This window comes from Lithobates pipiens, unplaced genomic scaffold, assembly GCF_037356315.1.
Source record: "Lithobates pipiens isolate NorthernLeopardFrog02 unplaced genomic scaffold, aLitPip1_a1.2 Scaffold_8, whole genome shotgun sequence".
Taxonomy (NCBI): Eukaryota; Metazoa; Chordata; class Amphibia; order Anura; family Ranidae; genus Lithobates; species Lithobates pipiens.
This window is the reverse complement of record NW_027507903.1, coordinates 157,729,705-157,754,125: the sequence shown is the minus strand read 5'-3', so window position 1 is coordinate 157,754,125 and position 24,421 is coordinate 157,729,705. Positions and strand designations below refer to the sequence as shown.

Here is a 24,421-nt window from a genome sequence, read left to right as displayed (position 1 = left end):
TGGTTTTTCTGACAGCCAATTCTCCTCTTCTCCCTCCCACAGCTGTCAGGGAGATCGGCGTTTGTAACTCCCCCCCCCCCCCCCCACGGACGGATCACCTCTGGCTGTCCCCCTCTGTGCTCCCCGTGTCATCCTCTGGGTCCCCCTCCCTGGCTCTCTGGAAACCAATCCATACGATCATCCGGGTCCCCCTCCCTGGCTCTCTGGGAACCAATCCATTTTATCATCCGGGTCCCCCTCCCTGGTTCTGTGTCCCGATCTATTTTATCCTCTGGGTCCCCTGCTGTGTCATCCTCTGGGTCCCCCTGCATCCTTCCTGTCTCTCCGGCTCCTCCTCCATTCCCCCTATGTACCCCCCGGATCTGTCAGGATGGAGAGCGGAGGAAGGAGCCGATAAATCGGCCATTTACCGGCTCCTTCCTTGTCCAAATGAACATGTCTAGTCATAACTGAAACATTGTAACCTCTGTTTATGATGCTTCAGTTTATGAATGGAGAGGAGCCTCTGTCTCCTGTTCATTCATTTTCTGAGGCTGCAGAGAAAGGGACTGGAGAATTTCTGTCCTCAGTCCCAGATGTCGGACACCTCCTGTTTGTTATCTTACTAAAGCATTGGCTTCTGTTCGCCACAAGGGTACATTCTGTGATGCGTTATTAACATTACAGTCTTGGTTACTATATCCCCCTTTTCCTTTGTGAAAGAATGAATTTAAAACCGTTGCCTTCTCTTTGTCTTTTGTAACCAAATTTCCTTCATCATCCTTTATGGAGCCAATATGCTCTGGCCTCACTTTCTTACTGTTAATATATATAAAACATTTCTTGGGATTTTTACTCCGCAATGTGCCTTTCATAGCCTATCTTAACTGCCCCAATTGCGTTCTTACACTTTATATTGCTTTCCTTGTATTGTTGAAATGCTGACAACCCATCATCCTTATATTTTGTGAGCATTACACTTTTACTTATACAGACTTACAGTGGTGTGAAAAAGTGTTTGCCCCCTTCCTCATTTCCTGTTCCTTTGCATGTTTGTCACACTTAAGTGTTTCGGAACATCAAACCAATTTAAACAATAGTCAAGGACAACACAAGTAAACACAAAATGCAATTTGTAAATGAAGGTGTTTATTATTAAAGGTGAAAAAAAATCCAAACCATCATGGCCCTGTGTGAAAAAGTGATTGCCCCCCTTGTTAAAACATACTATAACTGTGGTTGTCCACACCTGAGTTCAATTTCTATAGCCACACCCAGGCCTGATTATTTCCACACCTGTTCACAATCAAGGCATCACTTAAATAGGAGCTGCTTGACACAGTAAGGTCCACCAGAAGATCCTTAAAAGCTACACATCATGCCGAGACCCAAAGAAATTCAGGAACAATTGAGAAAGAAAGTAATTGAGATCTATCAGTCTGGAAAGGGTTATAAAGCCATTTCCAAAGCTTTGGGAATCCAGCGAACCACAGTGAGAGCCATTATCCACAAATGGCGAAGACATGGAACAGTGGTGAACCTTCCCAGGAGTGGCCGGCCGCCCAAAATTACCCCAAGAGCGCAGCGACGACTCATCTAAGAGGTCACAAAAGACCCCACAACAACGTCCAAGGAACTGCAGGCCTCACTTGCCTCAGTTAGGTCAGCGTTCATGCCTCCACCATCAGGAAAAGACTGGGCAAAAATGGTCTGCATGGCAGAGTTCCAAGGAGAAAACCACTGCTGAGCAAAAAGAACATCAAAGCTCGTCTCAATTTCTCCACAACACATCTTGATGATCCCCAAGACTTTTGGGACAACATTCTGTGGACCGATGAGACAAAAGTGGAACTCTTTGGAAGGTGTGTGTCCAAGTATATCTGGCGTAGAAGGAACACTGCATTTCATAAAAAGAACATTATACCAACAGTAAAATATGGTGGTGGTAGTGTGATGGTCTGGGGCTGTTTTGCTGCTTCAGGACCTGGAAGACTTGCCGTGATAAAAAGGAACTATGAATTCTGCTGTCTACCAAGAGATCCTGAAGGAGAATGTCCGACCATCTGTTCGTATACTCAAGCTGAAACGAACTTGGGTTCTGCAGCAGGACAATGATCCTAAACACACCAGCAAGTCCACCACCGAATGGCTGAAGAAAAACAAAATGAAGACTTTGGAGTGGCCTAGCCAAAGTCCTGACCTGAATCCTATTGAGATGTTGTGGTATGACCTTAAAAAGGCCGTTCATGCTCGAAAACCCTCTAATGTAACTGAATTAGGACAATTCTGCAAAGATGAGTGGGCCAAAATTCCTCCAGGATGCTGTAAAAGCCTCATTGCACGTTATCGCAAACGCTTGGTTGCAGTTGTTGCTGCTAAGGGTGGCCCAACCAGTTATTAGGTTTAGGGGGCAATCACTTTTTCACACAGGGCCATGATGGTTTGGATTTTTTTTTCCCCTTTAATAATAAACACCTTCATTTACAAATTGCATTTTGTGTTTACTTGTGTTGTCCTTGACTATTGTTTAAATTGGTTTGATGTTCCGAAACACTTAAGTGTGACAAACATGCAAAGGAACAGGAAATGAGGAAGGGGGCAAACACTTTTTCACACCACTGTATACTTTTTTTTCTCTTTTATATGCATGTTTATGCTATAGTTTAACCACCCAGCTTTAAGTTTAGCTCTTTTATATTTATTGCCCATTGGAATTCACTAGCCAAAAACTTTATTTACTATGTTACGATGTAGATCCAATAATGCATTCTCTCTTGTTGGTGCATTCAACAACTGACTCATGAAATTATCCTGCAAGACATTTAGGAAATGGTGAGCTTTAGATGAGCGGTCTAGATAACTGAAATCCCCCATCATAACATTGGCCTGCCTTGCCGCCATCCCTAAGGCTACTTTCACACTGAGGCATTTTGCAGGCATTTTTTGCGATAAAAATAGCGCCTGTAAACTCCCTCTTCTGCAGCCCCAGTGTGAAAGCCTGAGTGCTTTCACACTTGGGCAGTGCGCTTGCAGGACATGGAAAAAAAAAAAAAAAAGTCCTCCATGCAGCATGTTTAGGGCAGGGTGGGAGCGTTGTATACACCGCTTCTAAACCGCCCCTGCCATTGAAATCAATGGGCACAGCTGCCGAAAGCGCTTGTGGGCGCTAGAGGGGGTTAAAAGCGCCTCACTAGCGCCATGAAAAGCGCTGCTATAACAGCGGTAAAGCACCGCTAAAATTAGCGGCGCTTTCCTGCTAGCGCCCCCCTGCCCCAGCGTGAAAGCAGCCGGTGATAGAAGGTCAGACTCCAACTCATCCCTCAGGTTAGGGGTCCTGTAGCATACGCCCACTATTATTTTCCCATCCCTTTGGAGCTCCAACCACAAGCATTCCACTTCCTCCCTTGCTCCATAAGTAATGCCGTCTCACATTCACTTGCAAATCATTCTTAATGTACAGGCATACTCCTCCCCCTTTCCTAACCTCCCTGTCCCTACGATATAGGGAATACCCCTGGACAGTTGCCAGCCAGTCATGCGAGCTGAAATTTCCACAAAATCTAAATCCTCCTCGTAAATTAGCAGCTCCTATTCTCCCATTTTATTAGTTTGTGTGGATGGGGAAATATGGTAATTTTTGTTTTCGGGCAGCCTTATCGAAATCCATCAATGTATGTATCAATATACAACTGCAAACATTTTGAAAACATTCAGTTGCATCCGATATATTCAGCAGAGATAGGCTATAAGAATGCTTCTACTTGTTTCCCAACTAATGTTGCCTCTGCTGCACTAAGGCTCAGTTTTAGGCCCCTTTCACACAAACGCTCCGAGGTTTGCCTGGCTGTTTTTCAGGCAGACCCGATCAGTACCTCCATTCTCCTCTATGGAGCAGTGGGTGTAAACAGACGTGTCCGTTTACACCTGCCTACATACAATCTGATCCGATAAAAACAGACAGATGGGAATCCTTTCCCCTTAGCAGTTGGGTATAAATGGACCTACAGTTTGTTTACATCCAACCGCCCATAGATGAGAGTGGGTTATGTCCATGTCTCCTCTGCATAAGTGGAATGGACAAGGACCTGTCATCCGCCTGCTCAGTGGACTGATTCCCTGATGAGCAAGCGCACTGCAGGCAGAGTCCGCCCTGTGTGAAAGGACCCTTATGGCAGTGAAATATTGTAGGCGCACTCAATACAGTGGATATACTCAACTGTATAATTACATGTGGAAAAAAAAAAAAATAAAAAAAATTAAAAACTGGTCCCACATGTTCACATTGAAATTAAAGACATAGATGAGAGATAAAACATTTTAGGAGAACAAAGTGAAAAGTAATGTAAATGATAGACGTTGAATTGTGTATATTTATAGTTTCCACCACTTGGATTGAGGAGGATTTGCATTTCCATATGTGGCTGCAGCATAATACATACACACCTGTATGTAATCATTTCCGGATGTGATGCGTCATCCTCTGCCCTGCTCTCCTTCACCTCGCTTTCAGGGCTCTTTCCCTAAAGCATTGAAAGAAAAACCCAGAATTACTAAAAGCATTTTTTTTCCCCCATCTGCTTCCAAAAATGAAAAGGCAACACGTATCCACATTAAACATTTTACTTATTAAGAATATTTTTTTTGCATGTCATTATTCCATGTGAATGCTCAAATTTAAGCATACTTTTGTTTCATTATTCTAGGCTTTTTACTTTAGGTCTGTAGAGCCATCAGAGATTTTCTAATTGAGAGCCACACTGGTCAAGAAGATTCATGCTTTGCCCAGAACTATCCTCCGAGTAAGGTGAACAGTGCTTGCTGCAGGCATAATAAAAGAAACCCAGCACACAGTAGTAACATTTACTATATCTGGTGCTGGACTGTGTGCAGTTCTTCTATACTCAAATGTCTTTATGATGGGGGCAAAACACGTGAAACCTCTTTAGACAAGTTTGGGCCTACTTTTTCCTTGCTAATAACTCAGTACATTAAAAGAAGGAAAAGCAAAAAATACATGTGATAATTTGAACCTCAGGATTCATTACAAAGATGTTCAATGTTTTTAGCTAGCAACTAAAAGTGAGCAGGCTTTTCATCACTTGAAAGAGCTACCTTTACTACACAGATGTCGCCTAATATTTACAACATTGCGTCACTAAACTACACACATAAAAGTTCTGTTTTATTGTTGCATTGGTTATTATGTCTCCAACGGAATTCAGCTCAAGCGGTCTTGCCTACACACGGTCACTTCAAATTCCGATCATTTATAAACACGGTGACGTACAACACGGTGACGTACAACACGTACGACGTGACTAGAAAAGGGAAGTTCAATAGCCAGTATCCAATAGCTTCTGTCTCTTAGTTGAATCTGAGCATGCGTGATTTTTGGCTTGTCGGAATTGCATACACACGATCGTAATTACCGATAGAAAGTTTTTCCGCCGGGAATATTGAGAACATGCTATCAATTTTTGGCTGGCGGAAATTCGGACAGCTGAATTCCGATGGAGCATACACACGGTCGCATTTTCCGATGAAAAGCTCTCATCTGTCTTTTTCTGGCCGGAATTCCGATCATGTGTATACGGCATAAGACCATCTGTTATGCCAATTATGTGTATCCTTGTAGAAATACATGTAATATATGTGAAACGTGAGCCTAGAGGTATATCTTTTTTTTTTTTTTATTTAAATCATTATTTAAAATGGTTCTAAAGGCTGAAGGTTTTTTTTATCATTTGGTTACATTTTCCAGGTAGCGATACATGCTACAGACCTAAGAGTTGCAGTAGCATCATTGTAGTGAATAGCATATAAAAGCCCCATTCCAGGCTATCCCACAGTGACTTTACCATTTGGTATCATCAGAAAATACAACTTAAGCCGCGTACACACGGGTGGACTGTCTGGCCAACTTAGTCCGTCGAAACACATTTCAGCGGACAGTCCGCTCGTGTGTGGGCTTCAGCGGACTTTTTCAGCGTGCAGTCTGGCGGACTAAGTATTTCGGAATTTCCGTAATATTGTCCGTCCAACTTTGGTTTCAGCGGACAGTCCGCTCGTGAGTAGGCTAGTTCGACGGACTAAGTATGGCGCATGCTCAGAAAGGATTTACACGGCCAAAGGTTGCATTGCTGTGTATTGGACGTCCTATTTCTAGTCCAGTCGTACGTGCTGTACACGTCATCGCGCAAGCTTTCGACGGACTGTTTGTTCATCTTGTGTGGTCAAGTCCGTTCATTCAAAAGTAGGATGGACTGTCCGTCGGATTGTCCGACGGACTAAGTTGGCCATACAGTCCGCCCGTGTGTACGCGGCTTTAGATTGATAATTTTTATAAACACTTTTACTAGCAGATTTAATCATGGAGTGTATGTAGCGTCTTTATCTCGTAATCCTTATTTATGTTCCTGTTTAAGCCAGTGCCATTACTGCTGCCCCAGGTTTCATGTTTCAAGGTTGCCCCTCTCTCTTGCTGTATCCTAGGGAGCCATGCAGGAACTAGAATTCTGCCCCCCCCCCCCCCCTTCCTACACAGTGCGCCTCAATTGAAACACACAGCCTGGTACCTAGGATGGCAAGGCACTCCCCCTGCTCTTCCCTCCACTCCACCCTACCCTTCTCCAAGCTAACGGACTGGCTGAAGACTGTATGGTCCACTGTTAACTCTTTCCTGTGTCCACCAGAAGTAAAGGGAAGCAAGACTGTACACTCCATCGGACAATTGTTGTTGGACTTTCCGCCAACAAATGTTGGCTAGCAGGTTTTCACATTTTCCGCCAACAAATGTGTGTTGTCGGATTTTCCGATCGTGTGTACACAAGTCCACCAGACAAAAATCCAAAGTACAAACAGGCATGCTCGAAAGCAGAAGCAGTCGTTCTTATAAACTAGCGTTTGTAATGGAGAATTAACATTTGTGACGTGGTAAATTATGAAATCTCCAAACGCAGCGCACATTCTCTTCTTTAATGGGATAATAATGAAGCTGCTTTGCTGGTGATACTGATGGAGTTATTGCAAACTAATTTTCAAAGGCAAGAAGAATAATATGCTTTTTTTTTTTTTTTTTTTTTTATTTGTGCAAGTTACCACAACACCATTATCCCGTAGTTTTTAAGATCAAAAGATACAACTATGTTGATGTCCCTTGTCAATTTTACATTGTATTTTTACTGCCTACTCCCAAACTGTCATTTGAAGTAAAACGCATAGCCAAGTATTATTCTCCACAATTTTTTTTATTGTGCATTAAAAAAAGAAAAGAAAATTAGACAGGCTATCTGCCAATAGAATTTAACCAAAAAGTGCATTTTATGCATCCAAAAATATACCAAATCAAATCATTATTCGACCAAAAAATATAATATCAAAAGCAATAACTCCAAGGTCAATAATAAATAACGCGTTATCTCCTCCGATTCCGCAACATGTCTAGTTGACGAACGGCCGTTCAGAAAAACTGAAAAGCACAAAATGAAAAGTGCAAACTGAAAAAACGCGAAAAGAAAACCGCTCACTCGCCAAACATCTACTGATACGAAATTAGCAGAAGGAGCCCAAAGGGTGGCGCTAAATAGCTGAAAAACCACGTAGTACGTCACTACATTCGTAATTGTTGGCCAACATTTGTGTGACTGTGTGTATGCAAGACAAGTTTGAGCCAACACCCTTTGGACAAAATTCCATGGTTTTGTTGACCAACAATACGATCGTTGTTGGTGCTCACTTAGCCATTGCCTCTGTGACTGAAGTTGCCAATTTATTTATGGTGTCGCGAGGTACAGTTTCAAAAGGAGATATTAAAGAGGTATCAGATTCCATTATCTCCCTTAAGACTCAAAATTTGTCAATTCCTACGAGGACTCAGGTGGTCTTGGATGCCAAAGGCAGTCCAACACCATTTTTAGGTAACGATTTTGATCTTTTACCATACTGTGTTTCCATAATTATGTCCAACCCCTGGTGCTTGACAAGTGTAAATGAGTCTAAATGCATCTTGAGCATTAATTCATTTTAAAGGCCAGAATTATTTATTATTCTGGCCATTGATATGCATTAAAGCCCAATCACTTGATGCGCCTAAATGCATTACACCTTTACAAGAGTTTTCTGCCAAGATGCTGCTGCCAGGAGGAAAGGAGTCTAGGAGAGTTAGCAAAAATGTCCTGTGTGCCTTAGGGTTTGCATTCACACTTATGGGAATTGGATGAGGGTTTCCCAGCATCCAATTCACACGTCAGGAGATTGTGATCGTCTCACACATCTCCACAGCGGCTCTGGAGAAAATTGCACAGGAGTCCTGTGCATCTTTTGGTCCGTTTCAGGTCCAAATTCAGCCAAAAATTTCAGGCTGAAATTGGACCTGGAGCGGTGAACGGAGAAGCAACGGACTCCTGCTGGCAGCCACTGTGATCTCTAGTGTGAATCCAGCCTAAAACAAAACCACTGAACATGTTATTGCAGAGAAAGAATAAAGTTGCTTAAATACATGAAATTCTCAATGAAATAAAGGTCAACTTACTGCAATTCTGATTTCAACAAATGAGTCTTCGGATGCACAGCTACTAAGTTTCACTTGCAGCTCCGAAATAATTCCAAGAAGATCGGCCTTCTCTGTCTGAAGACGTACAATCTGTGCCTTCATCTGTTTCAGGCTCTCATCTTCACTCTAAGGGGCAAAATGTATTCTTAAATAAAAAAGACACAAATGCGAACATATGCAGACATTACACGGCTTAAAGCAGATTCATATAAAACTATACCTGCTGTGCAATGACCTCTGAATTTGGAATCTATCAATAATATCGAACGTGTGGGAGGAATTACTAAACCTTGAGCAAACCAAAACAGAATCTTGGAGGTAGCTGTGCATAGCAACCAATCAGCTTCTATCTTCAGCTTGCTCAGCTAAGCATTGAAAATGAAAGCTAGAAGCTGATTGGTTTCCATGTAAATTCTCTCTAGGGATTTTTTTTCCCCCCCGAATAAATGAAATGGAAGGCTTTTCCTAATATTGGGCTCAGGACCCCATCGACATATCGAATATTAATACCAAAAAGACAAGTACCTGTCCATGCAGATGTTTCTCTTTTAAATGCTGGATTTCATTCTTCAGTAATTCGTTTTCTTTACTAAGATCTAATGCACGCTGTTTAAATTCTGGAGTTCCAGGCTCACTCCGTCCTTGCTCCTCCCTCTTTAAGAGCTCCTCAAGACGCTCCTTCATTTCCAAATTTTTATGTTTCATGGTTTCTAAACAGAAGATACACATTTATTCGTTTGTGTAATCTTGCATTAGACATCAGAAACCTATCAGGAATCTACAATGTTCTTAGGACAGGTTCACACAATAGAAACGCATTCCAGATGAGTTTCCTTGGCGCAATGCGTTTTTCCCCCTCTTTTTTCTTCACCATAAATAAGGTGCATTTTACCATGTTTCAGTACAGAAAAAACGTAGTATGTTATACTGTTTTTTTTTTTTTTTTTCCTGAAACTGGAACGCACTGGTTTGAACTATGCCATTGGAAACCATGTAAATCTACTATCTATGCATTTTTGATGCTGAAAAAAATAAATAAAAAATACACTGGACTGCATGTGTGCAAGCAGAACTCCAGACCCTTTTTTTGGACAGAGTAAAGAGGAATCTCGGTTAGGTTTGTGCTGCCATCTTTTTCCTCTTTGGAGAGTAGTTTCCTCACCATTCCTTCCTATGGTAGGAATGCTGGTCACTGAGATAAGAAATGAGGTGAACTATCCCCAGAAGAGACCCAGATAGTAATAAACACCCGGCAGAGGTTCCCTTTCCTAAAACTTTGGAAACTATTTACAGTCAAAAAAATAAATAAAAAAAGGGGGGGGATGTGGACATACTTTTAAATACAAGGGTGGCCCGAAGAGGTCCGCCTGTCAGTCTTTCAGGCAGACCCGATAGGACCATCCATTGCCTGCTATGGAACGGCAAAAGTAAACAAACATGTGTGTTTACACCCACCTGCATCGGATCCAATCTGATCAAACAGATGAACGTTCCCCCCATCCCTCTAGCAGATCAGATTGGTTGTAGACAGACAAGCGGGTCTGTTTATATCTGACCGCTCAGAGGAAAAACGGGCTGTGTCTGCTCTGCATAAGCGGAGAGGAGACAGATCTGTCATTCAGCTTCTCAGCAGGGATCAGCGGACCGATCCCCTGCTGAGTAGGTGGATCCGCTGGTGAAGTCCACCTGTGTGAAAGGGGCCTAAAAGGATAAAGTTTTAATAAATAAATCCTCACCCTTTTGGATTTTCTCATCTAAAAAAAAATGCATTTTTTTTTTTTTTTTTTATTTAAAATACAGATAACCAAAATGACAAAGACCACATGATAAAATGTAAATTTCTATACAAAATATTACTCAGCCTAGCTTCAGAGGTGAGTACTGTATATTACTAGTAGATATCAGTGAGTCATTAGCAAGAAGCATAAATAATTTGTTACCTTTCAGTATGTTGTTTTCCACAAGCAATTGTTTAATCTGTTCCAGCATCTCTGCTTCATTTTTAATTATCAGACTATACTGAGAGAGATCCAGGTGTCCATTCACCATTTCATTCCCAAGAGCCTGGTTGGCCATTTCTGCAATCACAAAATTAAAAATAAATTAAATAATTTTTTTTATGCATTGTCAAAAGCCAGAATATAATAAGCACATGCAGTACCAACAAGGTAATCCCATTTCAAAATTCTAGTACAGCATCTAAAACTAATGCTAGCCATACACATGATTTTCTCTCATTCAGCCTCCAGTGAAAAAAAATTCACAGGATTCCCTAAAACACGTGGATGAAGAAATCTCCGTTCCCATCTATTATATTCATCAGTTGCAGCAATTGAATCCGATTCGCTGTTAGCCATGTATGGCTACCTATTTACCACCGTGTTCATCCTCATTGATCCAGGCTGACAAAGTGGGTGTAACCCTAGAAATGCATAGCAGCCCCCCCCATGTTAATGGTAGTGGAGCAAGGTGCACGAGTAGCAGCCAGGACGGTGCGTGTTACCATCCACTCGGTGGCCTTGGTCTCCTGAGCTGACAGCATTGGCCCCCTGTGTATTTGCCAGTGACACGGCATATGCCCTCTTGCCCTCACGCTGTACTCCAGGTTCCCTTGATGTAGGTGTGCCATTTATTTAATATGTTTCCACATTCTGTGCCCCTGGATTACTCTCTTTACATGTATGGCTACCTTAATAAAATTATAAATAAAGATTGTATATGGAATGCAAAAAAGGTATATGATCTACTATATAAATAGAAGACCTATCTAGTTTCTAATCCCAGTCTTCAATATCATTGAGGATTCTACGGGGTCTAGATATAAAATTATATTTGGGTTAAAAAAAAAGTTACATGTGAGGGAAAAAAAATAAATAAATAATAATTCAAAAGAAAGAAGGCAGCCTGTGCAGGAATGGCTGGCACAGCTATACCCTGCTCCCCCAAATATAAGCCCTACCCTGAAAAGAAGACCTACAAGGATTTTACCTAGGGCTTATTTGGGGGGGTAGGGCTTATATTGCAGCCATCACCGACAATCATGCTAGGTCTTATTTTCGGGAACACAGGGTAGTAGTTTTTACTTATGTGAGATGAATTGTGCAGGGATGGCCACAGCCTCTAATCACAACAGATGACAGCCTGGAAACCATACACACGCCTTTGTGCTCAAGGACAAGTATTCATGTTTATATGACCGCTAGCCATATTCAACTTAATACAGAAAACAAGACTGACAAGTATATTAGTACACAAGTATGATGTATACACGAAGCACAAATCTGTCTGCATCTGCAGGATACACACAAACCAGTCACATCAAATTCCGATCATTTATAACGCGGTGACATACAACACGACGTGACTAGAAAAAGGAAGTTCAATAGCCAGTAGCCAATAGCTTGCGTCTCGTAGTTGAATCTGAGCATGCGTGATTTTTGGTGTGTCGGAATTGCATACACACAATCGGAATTACCGATAGAAAGTTTTTCCGTTGGGAAAATTGAGAACATGCTATCAATTTTTGGCTGGCGGAAATTTGGACAGCTAAATTCTGATGGAGCATACACACGGTCGCATTTTCCGATGAAAAGCTCTCATCTGTCTTTTTCAGGCCGGAATTCCGATCGCGTGTATGTGGCATCAGTCATTTGCAGCCTTGTCAGTGTCTTTGCTGGCTTGCCGTTTAAAAATGGTGCTGACTAGATACAGAGCGGATGTCCTGTATCTTGGCGGTGCTTGGTAGCTCTCGGCCGTTCTCAGCCTCAACCCTCTCTCCCCTGAGTGGCCGACTGACTTTGATTGACAGCTGCAGGAGCCAATGGTGCCGCTTCTGTGTTTCAGCCAATCAAGAGGAGTGTTCCAGATGGCTTAGACACTCGTGGACATCGTTGGAGAAAGAGGGCTCAGGTAAGCAATTAGGGTCTGCTGGGGAAGCTGATACACACAGAAGGCTTTTTATCTTAATGTATTAAAATAAAAAACCTTCTGCGTTTGCAACTCCTTTAAAATTACAGCTGGAAGTGGATGCTGTGGCCCCAAAATGTCATATTCCTGATACGTGTCTGCTGTACCATGTACTTGTATGAGAAAGTCTACTCTTTTGTATTGCTTCCTTTATGTGAAATCGCTGGTGTTCTGCCAGTCCCTCTGCTTTCCTATTAATAACTGACCACATTAAGCAGGAAAGCACACCATGGTCGATTCTCTAGCTGTGCTGGGCACTCAGCCTGCTCTCTTCCAATGATCAGACTTGTCCTAACATGTCCCTCAAGCACAGCCTTCCACTGGGAAGCACAGCGTGCTGTCATGTCTCCTCCCCTAACTGTTATGCAGCTGAAAACAGAGGGAATGTGATCACTTAAAAAAAATAAATGGAAAAAAGTTATTTTTTATGTTTTACTGTAATATATTCACACATACACAAAAAATTTTTGTCTTTCATTTTTATTTTTTTAACCTATGATTAATGCTCTGTAGCTGAAACACGCAAGCCGTTGTACATCTGTACTGCACCTGTATCAATAAATGTATACCCTTTGAATGATGTGTTACCGGTGTTCTATCGAAAAAGAGCATCCCATTGGATAATGCCTCCAATGACCTGTGCATAACACAACATCACTTCAGTTGATATGGTGACCAGCTGGCAGGATGTCAACACTGCTCATGCGAAGATTGTCGGAGGCATTATATGAAGATCTGCAAAGGGACAATGTAATCGAGCAACACACAGACGTCCGTCTGTCATGTGATCGGTGAATTATCCCACATGAGCAGAGGCAGGCGGAATCTGATGATTACAGTCACCCTTTGCAGATCGTTGGGTAATGCCTCCCACGATCTGTGCATTGTTGACGTTACGCCAGCTGATCAACATATCAGCTGGAGTGAAGTTGCGTCCTGCGCTGATCGTCAGAAGCATTATACGATGGGGATGCACTATTCGATAAAACAAAGGTTATACTCTTCACACCTATTAGAGCTGCACAATTAATTGTTAAAAAAAAATTGTGATCTCGAGTCTACCCCCCCCCCGATGACCTCTATTGCAGGTTTGCCTTCTTTGATATAATAAGTGAAGAGACTTACCTGCTCACTGAGCTGTCAAAAAGAAAACATCTGGGCAGGCTGTCAAGTTTTTAAAATGAAACATTGTAACTAACTTCCTTCTTAGATCAAAGGGAAACTTCTGTGTGTAAAGAAAAAATCCAGGCAGTCTGCCAAGTTTTTAAACAAGTGTAAATGCAGGAAGTGTAACCACTTAAAGTCTAAATCTTTTTCTGACACTTGTTTAAGCTAAAATCAATATTTTTTGCTAGAAAATTACTTGGAACTCCCAAACATTATATATATTTTAGCAGAGACCCTAGGGAATAAAATGTCAATTGCTACAATATTTTATGTCACACTGTATTTGCCAAGCGGTCTTTCAAACACAATTTTTGGGAAAAAATACACTAAAAAAAAAAAAAAGAAAAAAACAGTAAAGTTAGCCCAATTTATTTTTTGTTTTAAATGTGAAAGATGATGTTACACTGCGAGAATCATGAGAATATCATGATGTATCTTCTAAGCAAAAAAATAGTGATTCTCATTTTAGCCAGAATTGTGCAGCTCTAACACCTATGCAGACTAATCTGTGTAAGAAAAATGTATATATACTTATTTATTATCAGGCTGCTTCAGTTAGGTCACGTGATCTCTTATGTCAGCCAGTGCCAGCTGCAGGGGAGAGGAGAGTGCTCTTGACAATAGCTGGCAATGCCTGGGATCGGTGACATCACCTGTAGGCTTTAACGGCCTATCTGTTGGCGGGACTTCCGCTGGATCACGTGACCGGGGTTAAAGGGTCTGAAAATAGGTAAGTCTACAGGCCTTTCTTACACAGGTTACTCAGAATAGGTGTTGAGAGGAAGCATTTTTATAATTAGTTGGGCTTATCCCAGAAAAGTTTCAACAAAGCTATTGGTGAAGGAGGGTACACAAAAGGTGCCCTGCTAGATCATGGAGTTGTGATGAATAGGGGAAAAAAAAAAAAAAAAAAAAGGAAAGAAGAAGTGGGCTCAGGACCCCTCTGCAGAAAAGCGAAGAAAAAAAAAATCCAGACTGGAGTTGTACTTGAAAGTGAAAGCAGGATTACTTATAAAAGAGAAAAAACAAACACGATCACTTTGCCAAGAGAGCATTCCTGCTCACGATGACATACAATAAGATGATACCAAGCCACTGGCATGCCAGATAAATACATTTCACACATTCATTGCAGTGCCGTTTAAGGAATGGAACCTGCAAGGCCACAAAACATCCATCCGTAGCAATCACTACAGGGCACCTGTCCACCAGGTACATGCGAGAAGTGCAACTTCTATTTGGGCGTGATCAGGCAATAGGAAAGAGCAGTAAAGTTCTGCAAATAAATACAAAGTAATTCAGGTAGAGCGTGCTGGCTAAGGAAGGGTGTGGTAATGTTATAGTCAGCAATCAGGAAACGACATATAGTACAAGTTCAGTTTGTCAATTATTAATCAGAACAAAGTGACTGCAATAGAAGTGTTAGCAGAATCCACTAAATGGTTACATTGATGAAGTATTTAGAGCTAATCCTGCCTAGAAGAACATCATTGGCATTGTCTTGGAAAGCCTTCACCCGCTGCCAACCAGATTACATGCCATCAGAGCTGCCATTAGACCAAACAGAAGCTATCCCAGGAAGAGAAGGATGCCGCGTTCTTGGGCTGTTTGGGTGCTGTGCTGTCCTTCCACGTCACCCAGCTGGTCCACAAGTACCTTCTGGTAATATCACCCTGCTCTCATGTGCTAGGAAAATGCCAAGCGGTGCCGTGCAAAATATAAATAGGGATTCAGGTCTCATAACAATTTTAAATAGCCCTGCCTGTCCACATCATCTATTTTTAAAGCCCAACTCCCGCCAAAGCATTTTGTTTTCACCTGGATAGAGTGAGGAAGAAGTAGAACTTCTGGTGGGTTTTTCTTGCTATCTGTGTCCCTATAGGGAGGGCTATGGGTGTTTCCAGGATAGAGACACAGCAATCACAGCAGAAGTGCTAAGCCTTGCAATGACAACACCCTGAGAAGTGAGAGCTACCAAACATGAGGACAGTAATGGAACCCTCGCAGAGGTTTGTTCCCATCACTCGGCCCAACTCTCAGAGGGGGACCATGTCACCAATACAGGAAGTGAGGGGAGATCTCCCTAATGGGGACTATGTCACCTCACCAATACAGGAAGTGAGGGGAGATCTCCCAAATTGGTGCCATGGTCTGGTTGACACGCTGGGGTACCAGACAATGTTAGGGGGTGACATGCAGGGGGGGGTACCGGACAATGTTAGGGGTGACGTGACCCTAGAAAATGTTGGGGAGACGGATGGGACAAGGTTGTGGGGACAAGACAATGTTAGAGGGACACACGGGGTACAGGACAATGTTAGGGGGACAAGACAATGTTGGGGGGACAAGGACAATGTTGGGGGACACACGGGGTTACAGGACAATGTTGGGGGTACAGGACAAAGTTCGGGGGACACACGGGGGTACAGGACAATGTTGGGGGTACAGGACAAAGTTCGGGGGACACACGGGGGTACAGGACAATGTTGGGGGGAAACACAAGGGTACAGGACAATGTTGAGGGGACACAGGACAATGTTGGGGGGGAAACACGGGGTACAGGATAATGTTGGGGGGGACACACAGGGGGTACAGGATAATGTTGCGGGGACAGGGACACACAGGGGGTACAGGATAATGTTGTGGGGACAGGACAATGTTGGGGGGAAACACAGGGGTACAGGACAATGTTGGGGGAGGGACACACGGGGTACAGGATAATGTTGCGGGGACAGGACAATGTTGGGGGGAAACACAGGGGTACAGGACAATGTTGGGGGGAAACACAGGGGTACAGGACAATGTTGGGGGGACGCACACACAGGGACAGGACAATGTTGGGGGGACGCACACACAGGGACAGGACAATGTTGGGGGGACGCACACACAGGGACAGGACAATGTTGGGGGGACGCACACACAGGGACAGGACAATGTTGGGGGGACGCACACACAGGGACAGGACAATGTTGGGGGGACGCACACACAGGGACAGGACAATGTTGGGGGGGGGACACACACAGGGACAGGACAATGTTGGGGGGGGACACACACAGGGACAGGACAATGTTGGGGGGGGACACACACAGGGACAGGACAATGTTGGGGGGGGACACACACAGGGACAGGACAATGTTGGGGGGGGGGACACACACAGGGACAGGACAATGTTGGGGGGGGACACACACAGGGACAGGACAATGTTGGGGGGGGGACACACACAGGGACAGGACAATGTTGGGGGGGACACACACAGGGACAGGACAATGTTGGGGGGGGACACACACAGGGACAGGACAATGTTGGGGGGGGACACACACAGGGACAGGACAATGTTGGGGGGGGACACACACAGGGACAGGACAATGTTGGGGGGGGACACACACAGGGACAGGACAATGTTGGGGGGGGACACACACAGGGACAGGACAATGTTGGGGGGGGACACACACAGGGACAGGACAATGTTGGGGGGGGCACACACAGGGACAGGACAATGTTGGGGGGGGACACACACAGGGACAGGACAATGTTGGGGGGGGACACACACAGGGACAGGACAATGTTGGGGGGGGACACACACAGGGACAGGACAATGTTGGGGGGACGCACACACAGGGACAGGACAATGTTGGGGGGGACGCACACACAGGGACAGGACAATGTTGGGGGGGACGCACACACAGGGACAGGACAATGTTGGGGGGACGCACAGGGACAGGACAATGTTGGGGGGGACACACAGGGACAGGACAATGTTGGGGGGGACACACAGGGACAGGACAATGTTGGAGGGACAGGACAATTTCCAGGTACTGGGAAGGTTAGGTGACCTCTATACATGGTTCCAGTCATCAGTGACATGCAGCACTCACACCGAGCACAGCCCTCATGTACACATGTATCACACATGATGTATAGGAGTCTAGTAGAGGAAATATAAATAAACCACGAAGGGCCGGGCATGACAACACTACAGCGGAGCATAGTGCGCGATCACGTGGTAAAGGTCAGCGCTGTCATACTTCTGCTGATTCCTATGGAGGACGAAGAAGAGCCCATCACCTGCCGGACACTTACCTGCTGCCCACCTTCCTAAGACTCTCCGCCTCTCTCTGTACACCACGCAGGTTACAGCTCAGGACACGCCCCCCGGGTCATCTGACTTCACCGTCAAGACGAAGGGTAATTCCCAGGCAGACCATGTGACGCGGCTGTTCGGTCATGTGACTGGCTGCCAGTTTCTACTTTCTAGTTCTCGGAGATGGTGCGGGCGGGGGTAGAATGGGCTATGCCAGTGACGGGCGAGGCTTGTTTTACTGAGTCATAGTGCAGGCTGGATAATGATAACACAAGGGTGGGAGTTGCCACAAGTCAGGTGGTGGCTTGAGGAGGGAGAACTTCACTCCATTATTGTGTGTATGAAGCTAACTGTTAGTACATAAAAAAAAAAAAAACAATCCTAAATAAACATAAATACGGCAATTCTCAATTCTCTGAATAATCCGCATTCATTCAATTGTGCTTCCATGCAAATGTGAACACCATGTTCTGATATTTATTGGGGAATGTTATTTTGTATATAGAGTGTTTATGTGGTGAGTTTACACTTTTCATTGAACAGAGTTTGGATAACACAGGGTTAAACGGAAAGGTCATAAACTAACTGCACATTATCTGGACAGAATGCTTGGGGAGATAGTGATGTGTTCCTGCTTAGGAGATGTATGTTAGCTTGGGGGGGCTGCAAACTCTGCAGGGCTCCAACACACACTCGCTGCTATTCCAACCCTTCACATATTTCCATATAAACTTCCCTCCTGGCATGAAACTTTGCCAGGTATTGTGCTCAGCTTACCACCCCAAACTGATGTTCCTCCCTCAGCTCACCTCTCTCCCTGCATGTCCTGTGAGCAGAATAGCTGATCTACCCATCAGCTAGACCTGATCTACCCGTCAGCTAGCTGTGATTGACAGATAGATCAAACCGGAAGCTGTCATGGGGCCCCCTACTGGCAATGCCTGGATGGTCAGGTGTGCGGCACTTACTATTGCAAGCTCTGTTGGCAGCTGGTGGTGTAGCACCTGCCACACAGCTCGCATACATCAAAGTCTTGCAGGACAGGGCTGCTAACGGGAACTGAGTTCCTGTTGTGGAAAAAGAACAGGAACTCCATTCCCATGCGTTCCCGCAGGACTTGAGTCCTGCACACACCTGAAGTTATAGCTACTAATGCATAGTTGCCAGCATTGTAATAAAATGTGTAGGGACATGTTTTTGGCTGTAAGCGGAGTCTTATTATAATTAGGGGGTGGGGCATGTGTTTGTAGGCATAAAAAAGTGGCATGTCAAAAAATGGGCATGGTTTACATGACATAGTGGGCATGACTTATATGTGCGTGGTTCAAGTGGGGGTGTGGTTAGAGTCTGAGATGAATGAGAGATGGCAAAAGAAAGGGGGGAAAGAGGTTGGGAGGGAGTGAGAAAGAAGGAGGGAAGGAAAGAGGAATGGAGGGTCAGCAGGCCCTGATCCTACACTACAATAGAAATGTGTATTCCAGAGTTTAAGTTTTCAGCAGATAAAGATACTCCAAACACCTGGTGTTAGAGCTTCAATCATCCTGGCACCATGGTTGTTATGGTGACAGGATGATTGAAGCACTTTATTACTATTATTACATTGTAATATAGAATGAAATAATTCAACTCACCATAATCTAGAATCAGTGGGACCCCTGAGCGTGTCACCTGCCATGTCGCCTCCCACCAGATGCCATAAGGTGCCCCCAGCACAGTTTGTCCTTGCATCTGGTGCCCCCAGCAGAGTCTGTCTTTACATCAGGTGCCCCCAGCAGAGTCTGTCCTTACATCAGGTGCCCCCAGAAGCAGAGGCTCTCCTTACAGGTCTGTGTCCCTGGCAGCAGAGCCCCTCCTTACATCTGGTGTTCCCGGCAGTGGAGCCTTCCTTTACATCTGGTGTCTCCAGCAGCGGAGCCCATTCTTTACATCTGGTGTCCTCAGCAGTGGAGACATCCTTTAAATTTGGTGTCCCTGGCAGTGGAGCACTCCTTTATATCTGGTGTCCCTGGCAGCGGAGCCATCCTTTAAATTTAGTGTCACCGGCAGTGGAGCCCTCCTTTACATCTGGTGTCCCCAGCAGCGCAGCTCTCCTTTACATCTGGTGTCCCCAGCAGCAGAGCCCTCCTTTACATCTGTGTCCCCGGCAGCGGGGCCCTCATATACATCTGGTTACCCGGCAGCGGAGCCCTCCTTTACATCTGGTGTCCCCGGGAGCAGAGCCCTCCTTTACATTTGGTGTCCCTGGCAGCGGAGCCCTCCTTTACATCTGTGTTCCCGGCACCAGAGCAATTATTTACATCTGGTGTCCCCGGCAGTGGAGCACTCCTTTACATCCAGTGTTCCCAACAGCGGACCCCTCCTTTACATCTGGTGTCCCCGGCAGCAGAGCCCTTATTTACATCTGGTGTCCCTGGCAGCGGAGCCCTCCTTTACATCTGGTATCCCCAGCAGTGGAACCCTCCTTTACATCTGGTGTCACCCAGCAGCTGAGCCCTCCTTTACATCTGGTGTCTCCCGACAGCGGAGCCCTCCTTTACATCTGGTGTCTCCTGGCAGGGGAGCCCTCCTTTTCATCTGGTGTCCTCAGCACGCAGCCCTCCTTTACATCTGGTGTACCCAGCAGCGGAGCCCTCCTTTACATCTGGTGTCCCCGGCAGCGGAGCCATCCTTTAAATTTGGTGTCCCCGGCAGTGGAGCACTCGTTTACATCTGGTGTCCCCGGTAGTGGAGCCCTCCTTTACATCTGCTGTCCCTGGCAGCGGAGCCATCCTTTAAATTTGGTGTCCCCGGCAGTGGAGCACTCCTTTACATCCAGTGTTCCCAGCAGCGGAGCCCTCCTTTACATCTGGTGTCCCAAGGCAGCGGAGCCTTCCTTTACATTTGGTGTCCCTGGCAGTGGAGCACTCATTTACATCTGATGTCCCCGGCAGCAGAGCCCTCCTTTACATCTGTTGTCCCCAGCAGCGGAGCCCTCGTTTACATCTGGTGTCCCCGGCAGCGGAGCCCTCATTTACATCTGGTATCTCCAGCAGCAGAGCCCTCCTTTACATCTGGTGTCCCCAGAAGCGGAGCTATCCTTTAAATTTGGTGTCCCCGGCAGTGGAGCACTCCTTTATATCTGGTGTCCCCGGCAGCGGAGCCCTCCTTTACATCTGGTGTCTCCAGCAGCAGAGCCATCCTTTAAATTTGGTGTTCCCGGCAGTGTAGCACTCGTTTACATCTGGTGTCCCCAGCAGCAGAGCCCTCCTTTACATCTGGTGTCCCCAGCAGCTGAGCCTTCCTTTACATCTGTGTCCCTGGCAGCGGAGCCCTCATTTACATATGGTGTCCCTGGCAGTGGAGTCCTCACTTACATCTGGTGTCCCCGGCAGCAGAGCCCTCATTTACATCTGGTGTCCCCGGCAGCAGAGCCCCTCCTTACATCTGTTGTTCCCAGCAGGGGAGCCCTCCTTTACATCTGGTGTCTCCAGCAGCGGAGCCCTCCTTTACATCTGGTGTCCCCGGCGGTGGAGCCATCTTTTAAATTTGTTGTCCCCAGCAGTGGAGGATTCCAATACATCTGGAGTCCCCGGCAGGGGAGCCCTCCTGTACATCTGGTTCCCCAGAAGTGGAGCCATCCTTTAAATTTGGTGTCCCCGGCAGTGGAGCACTCCTTTACATCTGGTGTCCCCAGCAGCGTAGCCCTCCTTTACATCTGGTGTCCCCAGAAGCGGAGGCCTCCTTTACATATGGTGTCCCCAGCAGCGGAGCCCTCCTTTACATCTGGTGTCCCCAGCAGCAGAACCCTCCTTTACATCTGGTGTCCCAAGGCAGCAGAGCCTTCCTTTACATTTGGTGTCCCCGACAGTGGAGCACTCATTTACATCTGATGTCCCCGGCAGCGGAGCCCTCCTTTACATCTGTTGTCCCCAGCAGCGGAGCCCTCGTTTACATCTGGTGTCCCCGGCAGCGGAGCCCTCATTTACATCTGGTGTCCCTGGCAGCAGAGCCCCTCCTTTACATCTGGTATCTCCAGCAGCAGAGCCCTCCTTTACATCTGGTGTCCCCAGCAGCGGAGCTATCCTTTAAATTTGGTGTCCCCGGCAGTGGAGCACTCCTTTATATCTGGTGTCCCCGGCAGCGGAGCCCTCCTTTACATCTGGTGTCTCCAGCAGCAGAGCCATCCTTTAAATTTGGTGTTCCCGGCAGTGTAGCACTCGTTTACATCTGGTGTCCCCAGCAGCAGAGCCCTCCTTTACATCTGGTGTCCCCAGCAGCTGAGCCTTCCTTTACATCTGTGTCCCTGGCAGCGGAGCCCTCATTTACATCTGGTGTCCCTGGCAGTGGAGTCCTCACTTACATCTGGTGTCCCCGGCAGCAGAGCCCTCATTTACATCTGGTGTCCCCGGCAGAAGAGCCCCTCCTTACATCTGTTGTTCCCAGCAGGGGAGCCCTCCTTTACATCTGGTGTCTCCAGCAGCGGAGCCCTCCTTTACATCTGGTGTCCCCGGCGGTGGAGCCATCCTTTAAATTTGTTGTCCCCAGCAGTGGAGGATTCCAATACATCTGGTGTCCCCGGCAGTGGAGCCCTCCTGTACATCTGGTTCCCCAGAAGTGGAGCCATCCTTTAAATTTGGTGTCCCCGGCAGTGGAGCACTCCTTTACATCTGGTGTCCCCAGCAGCGTAGCCCTCCTTTACATCTGGTGTCCCCAGAAGCGGAGGCCTCCTTTACATATGGTATCCCCGGCAGCGGAGCCCTCCTTTACATCTGGCGTCCCTGGCAGCGCAGCCCTCCTTTACATCTGGTGTCCCTGACAGCAGAACCCTCCTTTACATCTGTGTCCCCGGCAGTGGAGCCCTCATATACATCTGGTTCCCCGGCAGTGGAGCCCTCCTTTACATCTGGTGTTCCCGGCAGCGGAGCCCTCCTTTACATCTGGTGTCCCCGGCAGCGGAGCCCTCCTTTACATATGTGTTCCCGGCAGCAGAGCCCTCATTTACATCCTTTAAATTTGGTGTCCCCGGCAGTGGAGCCCTCCTTTACATCTGGTGTCCCCAGCAGCGGAGCCCTCATTTACATGTGTTATTAAAACACACAAAAAATATAAATGTAATAGATAGCGTAGCCAAGCTACACCAAATAAAGGCAAGTGCACTTAGTATAACTACACAAGTGTGAAAAAGTCTTTGTGACTCGTGACATGAAAAAACAAAAAAAGTTCAAATAATGGATGTACTAAGTGGCCTGGGACTATACCAAGACCCTACATAAGAAAAGATAATAGTCTCTATAATCCTAAATGATCACTTCACGGTAGAGAGTAGTCAGGATCTGTTGCAATGCCACACGTCAAAATACCCCAGAGGTGAAGACAGCAGCTGGATGTCACCCTTCATACAGATACCACGTTATAAACAGGAAAGGTAATGGATACGCTTACCCGAAGGTGTGGACCCACACACCTTGGTGGTGAGTCATTCAGACATCAAATTGTGATAGACAGCAATTCCTCCATCCAGGTGATGTAAACCTCAGCTATGCCAATACACCATCCAATCTCGGGGTATCCAATCCGTTTTTTCGGCTCCAAGGTGATAAAAAGGACAATCACACCCCAAATAGGTGCGTAAAAAATGCAAACAGAAAAAGAGGGAAAAAAACAAAAAGCCTCTTCATAGAGCAGATTAATCCGATAGGAAATGTTTTATTAAAACAAATTTAAAAAAACAAGATACATGTATGTACAAACCCTCAATGAAGAAGGGTACAAAAATACAGATATAAATAAAAAAAGCGTAGAAAGTCTGCAGGCTATGTACCCGAAATGTTTCGCAATAAACTTGCTTCAACTGGGGCAGTCGGGCACTCCTTTACATCTGGTGTCCCTGGCAGCGGAGCCATCCTTTAAATTTGGTGTCCACGGCAGTGAAGCCCTCCTTTACATCTGGTATCCCCAGCAGCGGAGCCCTCATTTACATCTGGTGTCCCCGGCAGCGGAGCCCTCATTTTCATCTGGTGTCCCTGGCAGCGGAGCCCCTTTTACAACTGGTGTCCCTGGCAGCGGAGCCCTCCTTTACATCTGGTGTCCCCGGCAGCGGAGCCCTCCTTTTACATCTGTCTCCCCATCAGTGGAGCCCTCATTTACATCTGGTGTCCCCAGCAGCGGAGCCCTCCTTTACATCTGGTGTCCCCAGCAGTGGAGCCCTCCTTTACATCTGGTGTCACCCATCAGCGGAGCCCTCCTTTTCATCTGGTGTCCCCCAGCAGCGGAGCCCTCCTTTACATCTGGTGTCTCCCGGCGGCGGAGCCCTCCTTTACATCTAGTGTCTCTGGCAGCAGAGCCCTCCATTACATCTGGTGTCCCTGGCAGCGGAGCCCTCAATTACATCTGGTGTACCCGGCAGTGGAGCCCTCATTTACATCTTGTGTCCCCGGCAGCGGAGCCATCCTTTAAATTTGGTGTCCCTGGCAGTGGAGCACTCCTTTACATCTGGTGTCCCCGGCAGCTGAGCCCTCCTTTACATCTGGTGTCCGTGACAGCAGAGCCCTCGTTTACTTCTGGTGTCACCCAGCAGCGGAGCGCTCCTTTACATCTGGTGTCCCCAGCAGCGGAGCCCTCATTTACATCTGGTGTCCCTGGCAACGGAGCCCCATTTACATCTGGTGTCCCTGGCAGTGGAGCCCTCCTTTACATCT

General features: G+C 46.0%; 1 protein-coding gene across 1 annotated transcript in view; it reads right to left on the bottom strand.

Annotated features, from left to right (window-relative positions):
* Positions 1–17,905, bottom strand: part of OPTN (optineurin) — a 43,313-nt gene extending 25,408 nt beyond the window's left edge. Inside the window, exons 1-5 of the mRNA XM_077474107.1 lie at positions 17,744–17,905; positions 10,471–10,608; positions 9,056–9,240; positions 8,510–8,656; positions 4,423–4,499 (exon numbers count right to left, since the gene is read on the bottom strand). Coding sequence (XP_077330233.1) covers positions 4,423–4,499; positions 8,510–8,656; positions 9,056–9,240; positions 10,471–10,606 — 545 coding nt within the window. The 5' untranslated portion in view covers positions 10,607–10,608; positions 17,744–17,905. The remainder of the gene's footprint in view (positions 1–4,422; positions 4,500–8,509; positions 8,657–9,055; positions 9,241–10,470; positions 10,609–17,743) is intronic.
* Positions 17,906–24,421: the final 6,516 nt, after the last annotated feature.